We start from the raw sequence: 19,618 nt of genomic DNA on the forward strand, positions 1-19,618 counted from the left end.
AAATAGCAAAGGTTAGGAGATCATAAACATCTTTTTTTTACTTAACTTCTTTGATGAGAGAATTTGAAGCTCTGTTGGGATATGCAGACCATAAGAGTGATATATATGATAATAGATGGGTGGGGGGGAAAGATGGGGGAATACAAGTGAAATAATGCACAGATATTAATCTGTTATTGATGTATTTTTATGTAATTCCTTTATGCGCTTGTATATTCTTTTTTTTTATCAGCTGAATTGTTATATACAGGCCATGATTTGATCCAATGCACAGAAATTGCTCTGGATGGAGATGTTAAAAGTTTTTAAAGGTTTAAAATTTTTTAAAGGAGAAGAAAGAAATAGAAAACTTCACGTGTTAAGAAATGTGGACAGATAAATGGTGAAAATGTCAAGAAGTGAATTTGGATTCCTGCTGCTTTCTTGATTGGCAGGCAGTTGTGAAAACATACAGGGATAGTGTGCTTTGAAAAGTCAGTGAGCAAATGCAGGCCATGGCACAGAGCTCAGTTCAGCTGTTTCTGAAATTACAGACACCCCTGATTTGTGCCAGTTAGATTGCTGGTTCAAGGCTTTGGTTAATATCAAAAGTAGTGCATATACTTTGATGTTAACACTCTTTAATGTCCAAGTTTACATCTTTGTTTCCATGATTTTTGAAGATAAGACCCGAAAGAGAGGGAAGTATGTAGTTCAGTGCAGCTGACAGTGGTAACCTTACTGCTCTGGAAAAGTTTTTTTTCTAGTCTTTAGAAAGGAATTGCAACAAGCAAGCCCAATATGTATTCTGCTGTGAGAAGGCTGTGGACTGTCAGTCTTTTTGCCATGAAAATACTGTGATTTCTAATGGGAATTTCTTCTTTAAAGCTAGCTGGTTTTGATGTTACAACTCTGGTGCATCTGAAATGGCTAATTGAATTTTATAGGATAAATGTGTTAAATCTCATATCATCTGCAAGGAGGATGTGTTAATACAACAAATGATTGTGGCACAGTTGACAACATAGTCATGAATAACTGTAGAAGTACCTGGAGGTGTCTAGACTACAAGTTGTCCTCTAGTTTTCATGCTTACAAGTCTTATGGTAAAACTGGTATGAACAATGAGGTTAGCATAAAAATATTATTCTTAATTTGATGAATTTGACAGTATGATGTGGGAGGTATCTCTATTGTAGTTCAAAAAGGCTATGGTTTATAGAGGAAAAAAATGAATTCTTATTGGTGCCAGTGAGATGGAACTTCTCTTCTGCGCTGGGGAAGAAAGAACATGGCTACTACTTGGAGAAAAATCTTCTTTGACTATTTAGGTGACATGCTGGTAAATCAGGTCCACTTATTCAATAATTCAGGATGTTTATTAAAAGCCATGACTCAGCACTTAAGGTAATTGTTATGAAGAGGGTGAAGCAGAGTGTTTTGGATGAGATTTCTCTGCTGCTGAAGAATAGCAGGGGTCTGGATGGGGTAGGCTGCCTGAATTCAGGGCAATAGCACCTTAAAGGTTGATATATTAGTTTTCTTCTGGTTTTATGTTTTGTTTTTTTTTTCCCTTTGCCTTCAGAGGGATATGATAAATAGTTATTAGTCAACAGTTATGTATTTGTGGACAAGTTGTGCAAGTTGTGGATGAGCATTTGACGTAATAGGAATGGGAGGCACACTCTGTTTTTTCAGAATTGGAGCATTTAATATGCAGGGTGATTTGTAGGGCAGCTTTGGGCTGACTCTTCAACACATTTTGCCTTCTGTATGTTTCTGTATAGAAATCAACACATTTTGCCTTCTGATGTTTCTGTATAGAAATCAAATGGACCTTAAATCCTTCAATCACACTGTGCTTACTTGCTGTATGAAAATATTTTTTCTCTTACGAAATCAGTTATCAGTATTTTATACATTTAGTGAGTGAAGAAGACCAAGTTGTTCTGGCTACAGCTTTGCATTCCTCTGCAGCACACAGAAGTTACAGAATTGATTATACTGCTGGGTATTGCACCGGGATTTTTTTTTTCTTTTGCTTTGTATACAGACAAATGAACTTTGCAGGTGATTCCCTTTCCCTTCCCCAGCCTTCTTTCTATAGAAATCATGCTTATTTTATGTTTTTGGGATATGAAACTTAGTTTATTTTTCTTTGAAATGGATGATGCCTGAGAATGTAGGTAGCCAAGAATATAAATGAAAAAAATAATAAGGAAACATTGAAATCTCCTTCTGCCAGATTGTGGATAGATGAAGCCAGCAAAACCTGATTAACAATTTAAGAATGCCCTTTTTGAGCTCGCATGGCTACTGTAGTAGGAGGAGAGTGCTGTTTTAAATTGTTCTGCCATTTTTTTCGTGAACATAAGATTGTTTTTCTAAGTTGGCTGTTATGATCTCAGGTGCCCATTTGCATTTTGATAAACGGAAATATACAGTATTGCTTAAGGCAGTTATAATATATACACCTAAGTACATGTATGCAGTTAATCAGTAAAAGCTTGAGGCCAATATTCCACTGTCTTTTAAAATCTGTTATCCAGCATTAAGGTTAAAAAGACAAATGCATAAGTAATAAAAAAAGCGAAGTCTCAAAACCAGTTTTGCTCATCCCTGAAACTCAACAGAAAGCATTAATCATCAACTTGTTTTCATCTATATAGTGATCTGGTTGGCATTCAGTTCCTTCCCCTGTGGGGTTGTGTTGAGAAGCTGGAAAAAGCTGGGGTGTCTCAGCTTTCTTGCCTTTTCTCAAATGTAGCAGGCAGGGCTGGCAGACCCTGCCACAGGGTGGAAAGCCTGGCCAGAAGTGTGCAGTGGAAGTGACGAAGGGAGGAGACAGGCACTGACAAGTAAGCCAGTGACTGGTTGTCTTAATTCTCAAGTTGTCTTAATTCTCCAACTCCACACATCCAAAGATCCAAAGCTTTTGAGAAGATTCCATCCCCTAGGTGAGGGAAATCATGATATGAAGAAATTGCTCTGTCCTTTCCTTCCAGGCTTTCCAATTTCCATCCCTCCCTGCCTACTCACATGCACCCATTCTGGGACCCAGGCTGCTTGCTGTGGCTGTGAGCAGTGTTTTTGATGACTGGAATGTGAAGGCAGGAGCGATGAGAGTATGGCAGCATGCACCCCTGCCAGAGCTTGTACGTCCTCTTTAGTGGAAAAAACTGAGCAGAAAATGAGCAGAGGGGAGAAAAAACAGATTGGTCTTTGGGATGGTTAAAATCTTCGTAAGGCTTAAGGAGAGTTATTTTCTTTCGTAAGCAGTGTCTCCAGGCAGAGAAGAAAGCTCCTGAGCTTTAGCTTTAGAGGTAAACAAGCCAGGTTTGGGGCATTCAGAATATATTCCTGGTAGAGAAGCAGTGTTGATAAAAGGAATATTTCGCAATATCTGTGGATTAGTAGCTCTGCTGTTCTAAACTAGTGCACTAATGTCAAAGCATCAGGTTCCTTGGGGTACAGGGCTCGAGAGTTTTTCTTTGTTTGAAAACATCCTTTGCTGTAAACCTTATGATGTTTTGCAGCATTCTTCTGAATTATTTAGACTACTGATGAGGACTGTGAAAAGTCTCATTTCTACATTCAGGTGTCCAGCCTGCCTGTGTGGACACTTATTTGCAGACATCATGTATCATCTGCAATTAGTTGGATTTTATGGAATGTAAGGTGGAGCTGAATTTGTGGGTGTGATTTGTGTAGCCTGTGACTAGACTTTTTTATGTAGAAGTACATACATATCTGCACCAAGAAATTTATATGGCATTCAAATTTTACCCTTAGAAAACTTTGGTGAAATCATTGTCCAGAGATTGCAGCCACTGTGAATCAGGGCAGAGTAACCCATAACATATTTTTAAACAACTGGTATTTCTCAGAGACCAGAAGTAAAGGGATATAATGGAAACAAAAGTCTTACTGCAGCTGTGCAAAAGGATGCAGCAATAAGTAAATTTCGCAACTGAATAGGTGATATCTGCCATCTAAACTGAAGGGTTGCCTGGGTTGTTGCAAACCACTTGGTGATTTGCTAATGATTCCATTTAGGAGTTTGAACCCACCCAAGGAAAAAGGGAAGAAATATAATACTATTCATATGCAACACTATAAATAACTGGGTTTTTTTATTCTCTCAAGGCTAAGGTGTTTGTAGATGGTGCAAAAGGATGGTGCACCAAAGGGTTTATAACTCCTTTTTCACTCTTTTGTGGCTTTTAAGCGTGGCTAATCACATTTATATCAGGCTTCAAACAGCTTTAAGGCCTGGTCTTGCTGCTGGCTTGGTAGAAAGTGACAGCACAGAATATGTCCCCCAGTGTCTGAGTGAAATGAGGCAGTTACCCACAGATAGGCATAAATGTGCTATTAGATGGTTGAGAAATATATCCCCCCACCAAAACCCTCCTGGGAATTTATTGTAGTGCCTTTGATGTAACTAATTAGCCTGCTCAAAGTAAGCAATGACTAACAGTCTAATAACTGGCTAATGGAAGGAACTTCATAATGTTTTTAAATCAGGATCATTTGAGAGTTTTACAATAGGCTGAGGAGCTTTTTCTTTCTGAGAAATAGTTGCCAAAGGTCAGATCCTGATGTCTGTTGTTGTTTTTTAGTTATATTTGACTCTCTTGGCTCTTTGAACAGTCCAGATGTTGGAGAAGGGCGGCAACGATCCTGGAGATATTCTGAAAGTGCAAAGCTTGAGTTTTAGCCCTGATCAGCAGACCTTGAGCAAATGTTCTAGTTTGCTGAGGTTGTCGCATGGTAATTTTCAATCTTTGCAAAATTTTGTAAGGTAGAACAGTTTTTTGGAAGGGGAAATGAAAAAGTAAGTTTGTTCTTCAAAGAAATATTTTTTTCTCATTTGAGTTTCCCAGTCCTCAAGTAGCAAAATCAAAACATAAAATTTATTATACCAAGAAAGGAAAGTGCTTTTGACTGCCTTCTAGTACTGCAAATTTAAAAGGAGAAATTACAGGCTACATGTTAATTTTGCCAATTAATTCTACCTCCAAATGTCTTCTACTTCTGCATTACGCCTTTCTTTTTCTTTTTTTGTTCACTGGAGCTACAAAGCCCTGGTACTACTGAGAGCTCCTTTCTCATCAAGATAATGATACAGCATTTCCACGTGTCAACCAACATCTTCAGTGCATTTTCCAGACAGACTATTCATGCCCAGTGGTTGGAGTGTTTCTGATGCTGGACATGAATCCCTCTTGCTCTACTTGCAGAAGTAGTTTCACTGAATCCCCAGAATTTCAGTGTGAGTAAAGCAAGCAAAATTTGGGCCTTGCAGGCCCCATTAAGGTAAATTTAAAATCTTGCCACCTGCTTGGTACCTAGATGTAGGGTTTAGTGTTTCTCCTGCTGCAGTCAATGTCGTCACTAACACCTAAACCAGAGTGCTGGGGGCTGTGCTTGCCAGCGGTGTTAAGTATCACCACAATAATCCACTGTCTGCCATGGGAGAAACATGCAGCCCTGAACTTGGGAAGGGAGAAAATGGTTTTCAGCTGTTTTGATTTAAATTGTTTGTTTTTGTTATTTTAAAGCCCGTGTGGAAATGGGCTGGGAGAGGGCTTGTTCAGATGTGAGGCTCTCACTTCTTTGGAGGCTGACCTTGCAAGTTGCTGAGAATTAGTCCCTCCATTAGCTTCCCAGAGACTCTCAGCCCTGCAGGTCTGGGCTGTGGCTGGGCAGCAGGGTTCAAGCTCCACATCTTGGCTAATTGGTGGTTCAGCTGGGCAGCTGGAGGGGAACTTGGCCAACAGGATACTGCAGGAATCTGGCTCACAGCAAGCAACTTCAGTAGCTTGTTTCGAAAAAAAGAAGAGACTGGGATGGCTCAAGTGTCAGGTCAGTAACTTCAGGCACATGACCAAATGTTACTCCTTCTTTTTTTTTCCACATGTCCTGCATGATCAGTGATGTGCAGGATCATGTGTAAGGCAGCCCAGCCCTGCCTCCTGCCCTCTTTGTCTGTCCTCTGAGGCTGAGTCCTGGGACTGACAAGGAAGTTTCCACAGCACTCTGCCTTTGTGTGTAGGTAGCTGTGTCTACATCTGCCTCTTGTGTTTCCTCAGTAGGATTTTTTCAGCTTATATGAGATTTTTAGCATTTCCCTATCGATCTCATGCAGGGATTTGTAGATACAGACTCTCAGTAAAATAAATACTGTAGGTCTTTGCTTGTATGAAATTTTAAAGGTGGCTTTATTTTACATAATTTCCTATATGTTTGTTTAGCTTCAGCTGGTTGGTTTTAGTTAGGAGTGGCTGGGGAGGTAACAAGGACTGTAAATTCATCTGGATTGAGATAAATTGAGATGAAGATATTGCTACTTAGAAGGCTCTCTCTGATTTAGGGGTCTGGAAAAGTTTACCTGAGTTTTTTCAGCTCCTTTGTGCCATTCTCAGGTTACCCATCAGTCTTGGGGAAGAGTTACTCACACATTTGGAAAAGGCTGTGAGTGATGTTCTCCTGATAACAGTGCATTGCTGGTTTAGTGTTGGAGTGGTGTGAACTCCGTACAGGCCCGGTTTTGTCTTGCCCAGGTCAGTGGGAGCTCTGCCATTGACTCAGGAATGCATGATCAGGCTCTGTTTCTAAAGTCATAGGCACTGTATTGATGCACTGTGTTCTGTCCTCTGTACTGTCAAAAAAGGAACTGAACCAAGCTGTGCAGCAGATGCAGCAAAAATGAATGTATGTGTCATTTGAGGAAAATAAGGGAGTGTGAGTGGAGTATTAGGTAGATATTGTAGGGATTGTGTCCCCTCTCTCCTTCATTGATAAATCCTTTTTCTTCCAGTGAAATCTAAAATTGACAACAAAAGAATATAACATGTTTTTCAAAACAAACAAACAAAATTACAAAAAGGCTGTGTATTCATGTTCCAAAGATCACAAATCAGTTCTTGGAAATTACTATACATAGGAAAAAGAAAAAATAAGCTAAAAATACATTGCAAGTAGGAATAGAAAACTATAAATTTTCAGTGGTAAGCTCAGATAATGTATGTTATTTATAAGCACAAAAGTTTTGTATAAGGTATGCTTAAGCATTGCAAATAAAGTGAGTACAGTGTTGTTATCTAGCAGATTTTGTAGCCTCTTGTGTAAATGGAGTCTATTTTTAAAACCAATTATGAGCATCATCCTTCATATCTGTGTTAGTGTTTCCAGAGTGCTTCTTGTGCAGTTGCTCCAAATGCAGGAAAACAACAAACTTGGGACCAAGGGTGTCCAATTTAAGCTACTGTACTCACCCAAAACAAAATTTTGCTTACAACACATGCTGTTTTTAAAGGCAGGCACAATCCTACAGATCTATTTCCTCCAATGTTGCTCTTAAGGTGGTCAGAGAGAAGTGAAAAGTGTGTGTATGCAAGAAGGTGCAAGTACAGGTGTCCTAATGAGCCTGCCAATTGCTCTATTGCATCATTTCAAGGAAGAAAATATCAGGTGTCAAAAACTTAGCCTTTCTTAAATGGGAAGGAAATGGCTTTCTTACTTAGGTATCTGTTCTGTTAAGAATCTAAGTAGTCAATCTTTTTTGCATTCCACCTTCCCCCTTCCTTCTGGCTCACAGCATCTAAAATGCTACTTTTCTGGGAAAGACTGATATTCTGATTTCAGTTTTGTAATTTAATGATGGAGAGTTTCCTTAGTAAACCAAATTTAGAGTACTAGAATGCTTATCTTATATCCAGACCTTGAACATAAAAGGCATTTTATACCAGCAATTGTTCATTTAATGAGCAATTGCAGAGTGCAGGACGGTTAAGGGATTGAGCTATATGCACCATTATTGCAAGAAGTATTCTGAAATACCAGAAATAGGACGTAAGCTCTGATCAGGGGGACTGTGAGCACAATTACCTTCTTTTCAAATCCTTCTGTGACACTGCGGGAGGAAAAAGGACTTTGAAACTTGAAAGGAAAGAGCTTGCTTTCAACCTCAAAAGCTAGGAGGAAAGGGCTCTGAAATTTGCTCAGTATTCCCAATTCACCATTAGCCTGTTTCTTCCTTTAGCCTCAAGGCATTCTCCGCTTTTTGAAAAGATGTTAAGAAATTCAGTCACAATAGAGAGCCTAGTTTTGAACATGTTTCACTCGGTCCATTGAGGTCTGGTCTTCAGCCTTTGTGTGGGGTGAATTGAGCTGAGCAGCAATCTGGTTGGGGAGAGGTGAATGAGCAGTCTCTGTGCAGTCACAAATTCTGGCAAAGAAAAGATTACCCTTTCCTTTATTTTACAATATGCATTCCTGTACAATCCTGCTAGTGGCAATATGCAGAGCCGAGCTTGTGCTTAGGTCAATATGGAGCACTTGGTTTATAGCAACTCTTGTTAAGTTTGTCTTGTAATTGAAGCTGCTGTTGACCTTGCTTGGAGACCATTTGTAAAACCGTTTATTTAGCATAAACTGAAATAATAAACCGTCCTTCTCTTAGGCTGATTGTGATAGGGTGACATTAGTTTGATTTAATGATTAGCCGCCTGACCCCTCAGCTAGAGAGAGCTGCTTGAATAGGGAGAGTTCACTAGGAAGCACACAGGAAGAATACTAATGAGCTTGTTAAATTTAGCATGGCACCAACCACTTTTAATTCCTCTAATGGGAGAAGCACTGCCTTTGAGAGAGAGGGAGGGAGATGGGGGCGGGGGGGTGGTGGGGGGGGAGAAGGGAGAGGGAGAAAAAGAGGGAGGAATGCCCATGTCCTGGTAGCCAGAGAATTTTGGTCAAGAGAAGAGAAGAGCTTAGAGGGAACATCAGGCAGGGTCTCTTGGACTGAGTTGTAAGTACCTTGTTCTTTCTCTTACTCAGCTGAAGTGCTGTCAGATCTTTCATGAGATAGCAGTGCTCTCTGGAAGTTGCAAGCAGAAATATGGTGATGAAACTTAACATATTAAGAGATATAACTAGGCTGGTGTTGTCTTGTTTAATCAGGGGCGTTTCTGCAGTGTCTTGGGATTGACTTTTAGTGTGCTCTATCAATAGATTTCAACTTTTTTTTCAGTTGCTGACTTTAGGTGCTTTAAAGTAAAATAGCTTCTACTTTGTCTTGGTCTATGGTAAAAAAAGGCAAAGAAGTTCAACAGGTAAAGAAAGTTTAAAGGATTTTTGCCTTAGGTTTTGGCTTGTGCTGATTTTTTTAAAAACTTTCTGAGTAAATTAGTTGTGCAATTAAAAGTGTGTTTACTCAGGCATGCTGTCCAGTGTGAGTTTTTTGAGAAAGCTTTTTGATTAAGTGAGAGGTGCTCCATTAAGTGAGGTGCTCAGCACTTCTAATAAAATTGGCTTCTGATCAAAATGGCAGGACTAAATCAGGCATTTCTCAGTGGATGTGAGAATCCTGGATTAAAGTGATCATTCAAGACTGGGCACTTCTAACATGTGTCTCTGGCTATTGGCTTGTTAAGTCAGAGAAAGGGTGTATGTGAAGAAAGAGAAGCTTATGTAGATTGCTCTTGGGCATGATTGCTTTTTTCTTTTCTTATTTAACCCTTCACTCTTACACTGGCAAAAGGTGGGAGGAATTGTACTGGAGTTGATGGGCTGCCACCAGCTTCATCTTTCACTTTGGGATTTGTCTCTCAGCAACATTTTAATAAATCAGATGGATCTTTTGACCCTAAAGCTGGTCACTTCTAAAACGTGAGCAGAGCAGTAACAGAACAGTTCTCACTTATTTGGCTGTAAAACCCCTTTGGCAGATGCTGCTGGAGAAGTGGGCTGTTTGCTTACATTTTTGCTTTAGAATCCCACTTGTTGCCATGGTGGACAGTGTGTTTCTGTCAATAATTTGGCCTGGCGCGCCTTGCCCGCACTTACTCTTGAAACTTTATTGAACGCTTCAGTTGAACCAGAACAAGATTAGACAGCTTTCCCCTTTTGGCACGCTGGAGTGGCTCGCCTGCCGTGAGAGCCGGCAGCATTACTGCAAGAGGAGTTTCCCGCTCGGCGCCGGGGGAGCTCCTGCAAACTGCTTGGCTCTTAGTGTCCTGGAGCGTGGGTGCTGTCAAATTTCTCATCTGCCCCCATCACCAGCATCCCAGTGGTGTGAAGTCAGTGCTTAGCGAGCTGTTTGTCTGATGAATAAGCCTTATTATTATTGCAAAAATGCCATCGTGTTTAGTTAAATACTTCTGGGGCAATTTTTGTGTGGCAGAAAACATCCAGAAAGTTTTGACTTGTAATGGCACATGGCAATAACTTTATAATGGGAGAGAGATCGTTGATACAGAAGGAAAAATAGTTTTGTTTTCTTTTTTTTCTCAAGTAACCAAAAAAGGGAAATCCTTATTAAAACAAACCATATTTTCCCTTTTGTTTCTAAATTACTGAAAGTAGGTTTTGAATTTAATTCAGCAATTTGAAAAATCAGCCTTTTCCATAACAGTCACTAGTACCTTGATTCATGACATGTGCATGTTTTGAGAAGAAAAGTATAAAAGTGGAGCCTACACATAAATGTCAGCTTCTTGTTGTATCCCAGGATGGCAGTTTTAACAAATATTATCTTTATATGGAAGAGTAAAAGAACTGAAATCCTATCTGATCATCTGAGTGATTATACAGCCCCACAAATCACTCTAGCTTTCTTCTTTCTGAACTGTTGTAGCACTGGTTAGCTTGTTCTACTTAAGAGTCTGTCAGAATTTCAAATGAAGTGTAATACCCTGTTTTTATAGGAGTTTACGTCTCATCAGTGAAAGTTCACTCTAGGTTGAAATTTAACATAAAAGACTCTGGCTAAAGAGAAACCTGATGGAAAATATATCTTTGAGCTGATTTTTTTTTTTTTTTTTTTTGTTATACAAGCAGGTTTCTAAAAACCTCATATAAGTTTTAAAGTTTTGGTCCCTGATTTGCAGTTCTCTAACTAAAACCAGCTTCAGTGTAAAAAGTTGAAACCTTAAACCCTGCTAATCCAGAGCAGGGACAAATGCCTGTGCATATTAATAAAAAATAGGAAAGGGCAAAGGGTTTAAACTCTGTAATGTTGTTGTCTATTTCCATTAACTCTTTCTTCTCAGATCCAACCCTGGAAAAGCTCTGTATGTAGAATTACTGGCTGCAAAAAGAATTCTGTCCCTGGAAAATGCTGATAAGTCAGCAACCCTGGTTGCTGTAATACTTGGAGATAGAAAAATAATTAAGTGCTTAATAGGCTATGCTGCTGAGTTTTTGTGTTGTTGCTACTTGAGGGGAGAGGAGGCAGAGAAAAAATTGGTTAGCATTTCATTCAAAGCAATGGTGTGGCTAATTTACGCATATAATGGCCAGGTATCTGTATGTCCAGACCTTGTTTCTGATCTAATTCGTATAAAGGCACATAGGTTGAGTCACGCTGGTCAGCCTTGCTGAGTGTAGTCACCCAGTGAGTTGCTGGCTGCTGCTTTTGCTGTGTGAACAAGTACACCAGGGAAAGGTACAAGTGAAAACTTTGCCCTGACCTCAAATCTCTGACAACTGAAGAGCAATCTTGGCACTGGTGTCAATCATTCTTCCTTGCATGTGGATTGTAGTGTAAGGGCACTTTAGTTTTATTTCCTAAGGGTGTTTTCATTTCCTTTTCTAGTTACCATTTTTGTACCCAGCATTTAATAATTTGAGATTCCTTGTGGACTTCTAGAACTGCAGAGCAACTTCGAAATGAAGAATCTTTATCAGTATTCCTTAAAGATGTATTGGTGTACGCTTGCACGTGCAGTGTGGTTGATGGAACAAGGCTGTACCTGGAGCATTGGTATTGGCCAAGGATTACAGGCAGCAAGCAATCATGCTTGTTTAGAGAAACATCTATGTCTTAAACCAATAATGCAACTGAAGGAGAGCATTTACATTAGAGACTTACGTACCTAGCAAAACCCCTTTGCCACATGGCATGTGAGAAATGTACCTAGGAGCACGCATCTTGATTTTGAGGAACAGAACCATTTTGTCTGCTTTTTGAAGGGTGTATGTAGTCCCTAGGGGTTAAAATTCTTGCGGGAGCAGTGGGTTGTTTTAGCACCTAGTCCTGGAGCTGTCTGCAAGGAAGACTGGTAAAGCCATGGTCAGGAGGCACTTCTCCCCTTACAAGTGGTACCACAGGCCTAGAGGCTTACTCCAAGCTAGGACTTGGGTTTGATGCTCTTAGTTATGATTATTTTACCCCCAGCTTTTTCTTCCCCCTTGTTCATTAAGAGTTTGTGGCTTTGTTTTTGTGGATATGGGAAAAAGAGGTAGGGGGAGTATATGCAACCATCCTGCACATGGTGACACTGTCAGAGCAGGTGGCCTTGCTTGTGCCTACCTGATGCTGTTGGTCCTGTATCTTGAGCAGTTGTACCCATTTTATTGCTGCCCACCTTGGTTCTGATCACTGCCAACCTCCTTGCAAGGCTTCAGCCCCTCACACAGGCAAACCCCAGGGACCTGGAGCTGGGCTGCAGAGCTGTGGTGGGTGGCTGGGCATGATTTAGGCCTGACTGGTGGGGTTCATCTTCTTCTCTGGGTGACAAATCATTTCTTGACTCCCCATCAGGGAGCTCCCAGTCTCCTTGTCCCAGAGGCAGGGAAACAGCAAGCCTCTGTCTGTTCCTGCACAATTGATAGCCCTGCTGGAGGAGCATCAGTGCATGGGTGACGGTGATCTACTGCTCGGCTGCTGCCGGCTCTGAACGGGCAAGCGTCCCCAGGCCATCCCTCACAGCCACACAGGCACCTCCTGTCACAAACTTACACCAGGAGGAGGAGGAGGGCAGCGGGGGGAGAACTTTTCTTTATTGTATTTGCTATAAATGGGCTAAAAGTGTGTGTCTCTCTTTTTTCTTCCCTTCTCTCTTTCTTCTCCCTCATTTTTCTGCAGAGGATGAAAGTCCTGGGCAGACCTATCACAGAGAGAGAAGGAACGCGATCACAATGCAGCCGCAGGGTGGGCAAGGCCTCGGCAAGATCAGTGAAGAGCCTTCCACGTCGAGTGAGGAAAGGGCCTCATTAATCAAGAAGGAGATCCATGGATCTATATCGCACCTTCCCGAACCTTCCGTACCGTACCGCGGGACGCTCTTTACCATGGACCCCCGAAACGGCTACATGGACCCTCATTACCGTGAGTATTGATCACTGCCTTATTTGGGATGCAGAGTTGGAAGGCTGTCAAATTTAATGTGATTTTGTCACTTTGCATTGTCCCTGGGGAGAACTGCTTTATCTGGAGGGAGTGATGTTTGTGGTAAATGCAATCTCTTTTTTTTCCTGAAGTTAAAAACCAGGGTGCAGTTGCACTGCAGGTAGAAATTACTGCAGGCCTCTGCAAAGTGACTTCCACAGGACATCTCATCTGTTGCTAATCCTCCTCAGCCATCCGGGGTTGTGTTCTGCTCCACCTCCTTAAAACATGAAGAAAAACGGGCCTCATTATAGCTAGCAGAGAAGGAAAATGAAACAGGCCTTAAAAATCCCTCTTTTAAAACAATGTTAAAGTATGTTATTGAGAGGAAGAAGGACTGTGCCCTGTACACTGAGAATTTGGGGAATTGGAAGGCTTAGTTTTGTGCTTTGGGACTCTTTGTTTTGTTTTGGAGGGTTTTTTTGGACATTCACAAGTGTGTTTGAGAATGCAGGCTTGATGGAGTGTTTTTGCAATTTTCTTTCCCAGCTATAGTTCCCTGAAGTTGTAAGGGGAAGGAAAAAAGGCAAATGGTTTCAACTTCTGAATTCTCACTCAGGCATTAATAAAAAAGTAAGAAATTAACTGACACTTGAACACAGATGTGGAGTGGATTTCTCCACAGGCGCAAAGTATGAAGGAGTTAAGCAATTTTTTTTTTCATCTGTTTCTAGTTTACAAAAAAAAGAGAAAAAAGATCATTTAGTTGTGTCGTAATGAAGTACATCTTGAGGTGTCAAGGCTTGTGCCTTTTGATTATAGATTTATCACCCAGTCAGGATACAGATTTGCCATTTAACCTTTCAGTCTCCAATTCCAGATGATAGGCTTAAGACCCACAAAGAAAGAGCAGTCTGCATTGGTTTTCCTTTTTTTTAACATCATTCAGAAATTTTAGTGTTTTAAGGCAAAAGGTCATTAGCCAGACGACTGATTAGTGAGGACAGCTGATTAGTGCATGTTTTTTTGCTAAAGAAAGTGCCAGGGATAAAAGCTAATTTTATCCCTTCATTAGTTGGGCTAGCAGCAAAGGGGAATGTTCACTCATCAGGGTGCAGATCAAAGTATGTCTTGCACAACCTTAAGTCTCACCAACCTCCTTTAAAAAAAAAAAAAAGAGCCTGATTGTTAATAAGGATGGAGGTATTATGAGAAAATGAACACTTGTTGTCTGTATAGTTTAGATCAGTATTTAGGAAAAAAGTTTGCAGTTAAGCTTTTGAGCTCTTTTTCAGTGTAGTCAGTTGGTTTTTGTACACCTTCCTCTCCTGCTCTCGTACAGACCTGCTCAAACCCTCTGGGGGAGTTACTCATCTCTCTGTAGAGGAGCACACAGTTGCTGCAGCACACCAGTGGCAGACTCCAGCACACCAGTGGCAGACTCCTGCCAGAGAGGCATGAATGTGCAGTGCAAGCGTTCACTCGTGAGCAGCAGAGCAGACAAGTATTACCTCGGGGGTTGGAGGCACCATTCCTAGCTTCTGGTTACCAAATGCCCAAATCTAGCTTAAAAGAAACCCAACAAAACAAGCAAGTATTATTGGGGAAGCAAAACAGCTTCTCTGTTTGTAGGCAGTACAGCTGGGGAAAAATGAAATGTGTGACAAAAACAACCCTCAAAAACAACAAACCTTATGCTGCATTTAGTGGGGAAGATTGCCATTTTGACCATCTGACCAGCTGCCAGCTCACCCATTAAATCTTGTTCAAAGTGTTACTGAAATTACTGAAGGTTCTGACAGAAGAAAAAGATCTGATCAGTCAGGATGTGTCTGAGTGGTTTGCAATGAGTTTACTTTGGTTTATTTTCCCAAATTCACCTTTTGACAAGAGTTGTCAAGATTTAATGAAGCTACTGTGTCTGTATTGTGACCATTAATGCTAGCTAGTTAGGCTGTGTGGACTACTAGCAAAACATTGATGTCAGAAGTTGAGAGAGCACCAGAAGTTCCCCACCATACAACAGCAGAGAAACAGGAGATGAGTTAATTTTAAATGAGCAACAAGATCTTAAAACAGAAATTTAAGTCAGAAAGCATCAGATGGACAGACCTGCTTCCCTCTCCTGTAATGAGTAGTGCATTTGTATTCACTGATTTATAAGGTCCCTCAAGCTATTAATGTCATAAAAAGAGCCATCATGCTTTTATTTACCTTTAATAGCTATGATACAGAGAGACAACTAAAAAGACAAATGTCTAGTTAGATTTATTGGAAAGCAGACAATCTTACTGAAATTTTCATAGTGGTTGTATCATTTATATATGTAAGATATGCTTTCATCAGAGTGGTGACTGCATTAAGACTGACACTTTTAGTGGTCCATATGAAGAAGGCTGAATAATGTACACTGTAGCAACAGGTAAAGAACCAGAGAGGCTATTGTTTGCCTCTCTTAATTTCTTGCTAGTTTTGCTAGGCACATGTATAGAAAATGTTTTAATTCAACATAGTCAGATGTGTAAACACTTACAGTAATTTCTTAGTTTCCCTGTGGCTGGAAAATACAGACCTCTCAAGATGCCTAATTCGTGCTTCTATTTATACCCACTTTGTATTTAAAAGTGTGGGCAGGCTTCCTGTAACACAGGAAAAGGGAAAATAATTTTTTTGAAGAAAGACATCTGTATGTTTTTATGACAAAAAAAAAGAAAAGGGTGTTTAAGTCAGTTGTGTGTAGAATGCATGTTCCTTCCATGAGCTGCAGTTATTAGAAACAACTTGAGTGCTTTGCATTTTTACATGTAAACACGTGTGTGTCTGTTTGTGCATTGCAGGATTTTTTTGTTTTAATTTTTTTCTAATTAAAATGACTGATGTTGTAAATGTTGGTAGTAATAGTTACCATAAATGTGGAAGAAATCCCTCATTGAGGGGGAGTTTGCTCTCCTGCAGAGTGTGGGTGGGGATAATGGTTATGTTTCAAGTGAACCAGCTTTTCAAACAGCTGGGATGAAACATGCTATGGAGCTGGCAGCCCTTCTGCACCGACAGAGAGCCCCTCAACCATTTAGCAACTGAGAATGTGAATGTAGTCCCATGCTCAGCTCACAGCCTTCTATTCTCCAACAGATAAAAGGGAAAACACAGGCCTAACCCAGAAATTTTTATTTTCTGTCTTTTTTGTTATGGATTTCTTAACCACTATTTAAACACAGCTCACAAAGGAAGAGTGAGATGCTGTTTTTGTTTGTTTAACTTCTAAAAAGTTTTTTTTCTTTCAAAAGGCTTCAGGACAGATGACAGAAGAGCTGGAGTTAGCTCCTTTTCTTTGTTGAGGAGAGCAGAGTTACTGACCTTAATCACAGTGTTTCTTAAAAGGATTTAAAATCCTGAGTTTCTCAAACACTAATTCCAGTGGTAGCTGGAGCCCCTTGTTAATGTAAATTCCATCTCTAGAGTTGGGGCTGAGGCAGGGAAGATGGGGATAGCAACTTGCCTTTGTTATTTTCTTCCACAATTTTAATTTTCATGTAGATTTATGGCAGTGCTAAGACTGCCTGTCACACAAGTCATTCCTCATGGAAAAAATGAATCATTCCTGATGTAAACACTTTGATTTAAAACATACTCTTGATATTCTTCCCTGGGTTACACAGTTCGTCTGAAAGAATTGTTAGTGCCTAATTAGCAAAACCTGAAGAATTATCTTAAGCAAAAAGCAGTGACAGATCATTTGGCTCTGATCCAAATATTTATATATACAGGAATGTATGGCCCTTGCAGGATTCTCTTTGTGGTAAATCACTTCATTTCAGTGAGGTTACACTAGCTGAAAGCAGGAACTCGTTCCTTTCTTTTTTTTTCCTTTTCCTTTCCTTTTTTTTGCCTCTTCTTACCAAGGATTTATTTTGCTGGTGTTGAAGCTTCTGTATCTGTCTGGGGAAGTGGGAACTGCTTATTGCACATTTCATAGGATTAGCCCTCCAAAGGTATTGATTGCCCTCAGTTCCCACTGACTGTTCTTGGGCTTAGCTTTGTAAGGACTGGGCCTTGCATAACTGCCCGAGTTAGATTACCCAGTGTTAGTGTCACCTCAAAATCAATTTGCAGCATGAACGAAAGACCCCAGCAAGGAAAATACAATGCTGGTTCACTAGGTGCACTTGTTCATTTACTAGCTTTAATTTCTGTTGACAAGAATTCCCCTTCCTTCATGTCCCCATTGGAAAGGAAAAGGGAGTGCAGAAAAAAAAAAGGGGAATCGGATTCTGTTTCTAAAAATGCAAACTGGAAACTGGAAACACTGTTTTAAACTGCAGTAACTGGGAAGCAATGACTTTTCATGGCAGTGACTCTTGGACCACAGTGGCCAGCTATGTGTGGCACCTTTGACAGTGAGAGCAGTCCAGGTCATCATCAGCAGATGGGCTCATGGAAAGGGCCTGTAGAGGGGTAGGTGGTGGCCTCCTTTGTCATCTACCTGGCATAATTTGGGACTCAAGAGACACAACCAAGGCACTTCTGGATAGCTCCAAAGCAGGCACTTTTCTTATTTCACCTCTAGTTTCCCAGTGTCTTTTGGTGACAGGAGACCAGGACAGCTTTTTGTAGAGAGCTTCTACCTGGGCTGGTTGGACAGTGGTAGGAAAATGTCACCAGAGAATCTTTCTAGGGCCAGAGTCTTTAAATACATTTAGTTGCTCTTCAGTTTCAAACTGAGTTTAGCCTCTGAGAATGTGGATTCTTCAACTCGGCAGCATTTTGCAGGGGAGAGGCTTGAGCACTCTAGTAACAAAACTCTCTACTGACAGTGATTTATGGGGTGGTTTCCAAATGTTGTCAAGTAGGAGTAGTTGAAAAAAGTAAAATCTAAAGCTTTTAATAGAACTCACAAGGAAAAAAGCCTCTGTTATAAAAGTGAATGTCAGACTGCTCATGTCAGCCAAGCAGCTGAAGTGTGGGTGTTTAAAAAATTAGTGTGTTTGCAAAACCATTTTTGGGATTAAAAGTCTAAAATATAATAGTACCTTTCAATAGCCTCCAACAAAAAACATTACTGTTCTCAAATACAAACTTATGGTCAGAGGCAGCTTCAGTGTGAAATTTAGGAAGGTGCTGCAGACCTTGTAAGCTTAGCAGCTTCTAAGTTGAAACAGCTTCTCCAAGATGCCTTCCAACCCTCCTGTGTTGTTTTTCAAACTGCTCATTACAAGTACTCCTGCCCATTTCTCCTGAGGCCTGTGAAATCAGCAGTGTCTCCTGTGTGATGGTCTCATATGGAAGTAACAAATGCACCTATAGGTTTACAGTATGTAGATATGTTCTTCCTTCTTATGCATTTTTTTCTCTCCTCAGCATGAGACAGACTCCAGAACTGCCAGTATCTGGAAAGCTTTGGAGTGTAATGTGATTGAGCAATTGAAAGGTGAACTTGTAGGTTTGGGTGATTTTTTTGTTAGTTTGGTTTTGGTTTTGCTATTTGTTTGGGGTTTTTTTTTTTCTTTTTTTTTTCTTTTTGTTTTTGTTTTCTTTTTTGTTTGGTTAGGTTTGATTTGGTAGAACAGAATGTTGGAGATTTCTTATTTCTAAATAAGAAATAAGAAATTATATAAATTATTTGTAGCTCTATAATTCTGTTGTACTTCAAAACTCTAAAAATATTTTGAAAATTTTATTTTAATGTCTCCTTTTTTCTTGTTTTGCTGTTCAAGTGCATCTAAGAAAGCTGTGGGATGAGGTTTTATATGTGTTTTTTTTTTTTGTTTGTTTTTTTAAAGAATGGGGAAGATGAAGACAGGACAAATACAAAACCACTAATGGATTTGATTTATTTTTTCCAGCTAAAACTTTTTTATCTGCTTTACAGTATGCATTTGTTGTATACTGCCTTCATAGAAAGAGACAGAATTCATTGCTCAGAGCCACAGAATCATGGTTAAGAACTGTGAAAAAAAAGCCAAGAAATAATGTAATCCATCTCTTGAGCATCAAGGCAGATCCACTGTCCCTAAATCAGGAGAGAGTGAAAAGCTTCTTCAAAGTTGTTGTATCCCTTGATACACGGACATTTGTCACAATGCTTTTAAAACAGAATGTCTGTAGTGGATTTGGGCTGATCTTGTGTGCCTACAGTGTAAGTGGCATCAGCAGCTGGAAGGTGGGGAGAAATATGAGATGGTTCTCTTGCATTGGTGTTCTCTCTGGGCAATGTTACTAGAGTGAATTTAATTGCCTAAGTTGAGATTGGCATTGAGTGCTGTTTTCATGCCTGTGAAAGTGGTGTGACTGCCAGCCTGGTCAACCCCTGTATCCTGGGTCATATCTGTTAACAGATCTCATTCATACTCTGTATCAAGGTCCTGATATATCAGGGATTTAAGATGGCCCTATCTGTCTGTATTTAGCCACCAGAATTCTAAACTGTTGTGTCTAAATGTAGAAAACAAACATTTAAATTCAGATTTTTTTGCTCCATCTCTGCTATCATTGTCCAGCTTTTGTTAAGAAAACTGTAGCAATAAA

The 19,618-nt window shown here is 40.1% G+C and overlaps 1 protein-coding gene and 1 long non-coding RNA gene across 6 annotated transcripts in view; one reads left to right on the forward strand and one right to left on the reverse strand.

The window, feature by feature from the left end:
- LOC139591291 (uncharacterized) overlaps positions 1–19,618 on the reverse strand; it is a 258,419-nt gene that overhangs the window by 102,018 nt on the left and 136,783 nt on the right. The gene's annotated exons all lie outside the window — the stretch shown is intronic.
- GLI3 (GLI family zinc finger 3) overlaps positions 1–19,618 on the forward strand; it is a 206,433-nt gene that overhangs the window by 53,707 nt on the left and 133,108 nt on the right. For 4 of the 5 annotated variants that reach the window (XM_071429792.1, XM_071429795.1, XM_071429793.1 and 1 more), the window contains one exon: positions 12,851–13,093. In XM_071429792.1, the coding sequence (XP_071285893.1) occupies positions 12,851–13,093 (243 nt within the window). Of the gene's footprint in view, positions 1–8,685; positions 8,792–12,850; positions 13,094–19,618 lie in introns of those variants that run through there. The other variant, XM_071429796.1, reaches the window with a different exon arrangement.

This window comes from Agelaius tricolor, unplaced genomic scaffold (genome assembly GCF_023055355.1).
Source record: "Agelaius tricolor isolate 1412-34295 unplaced genomic scaffold, bAgeTri1.0.p SCAF_6, whole genome shotgun sequence".
Lineage (NCBI taxonomy): Eukaryota > Metazoa > Chordata > Aves > Passeriformes > Icteridae > Agelaius > Agelaius tricolor.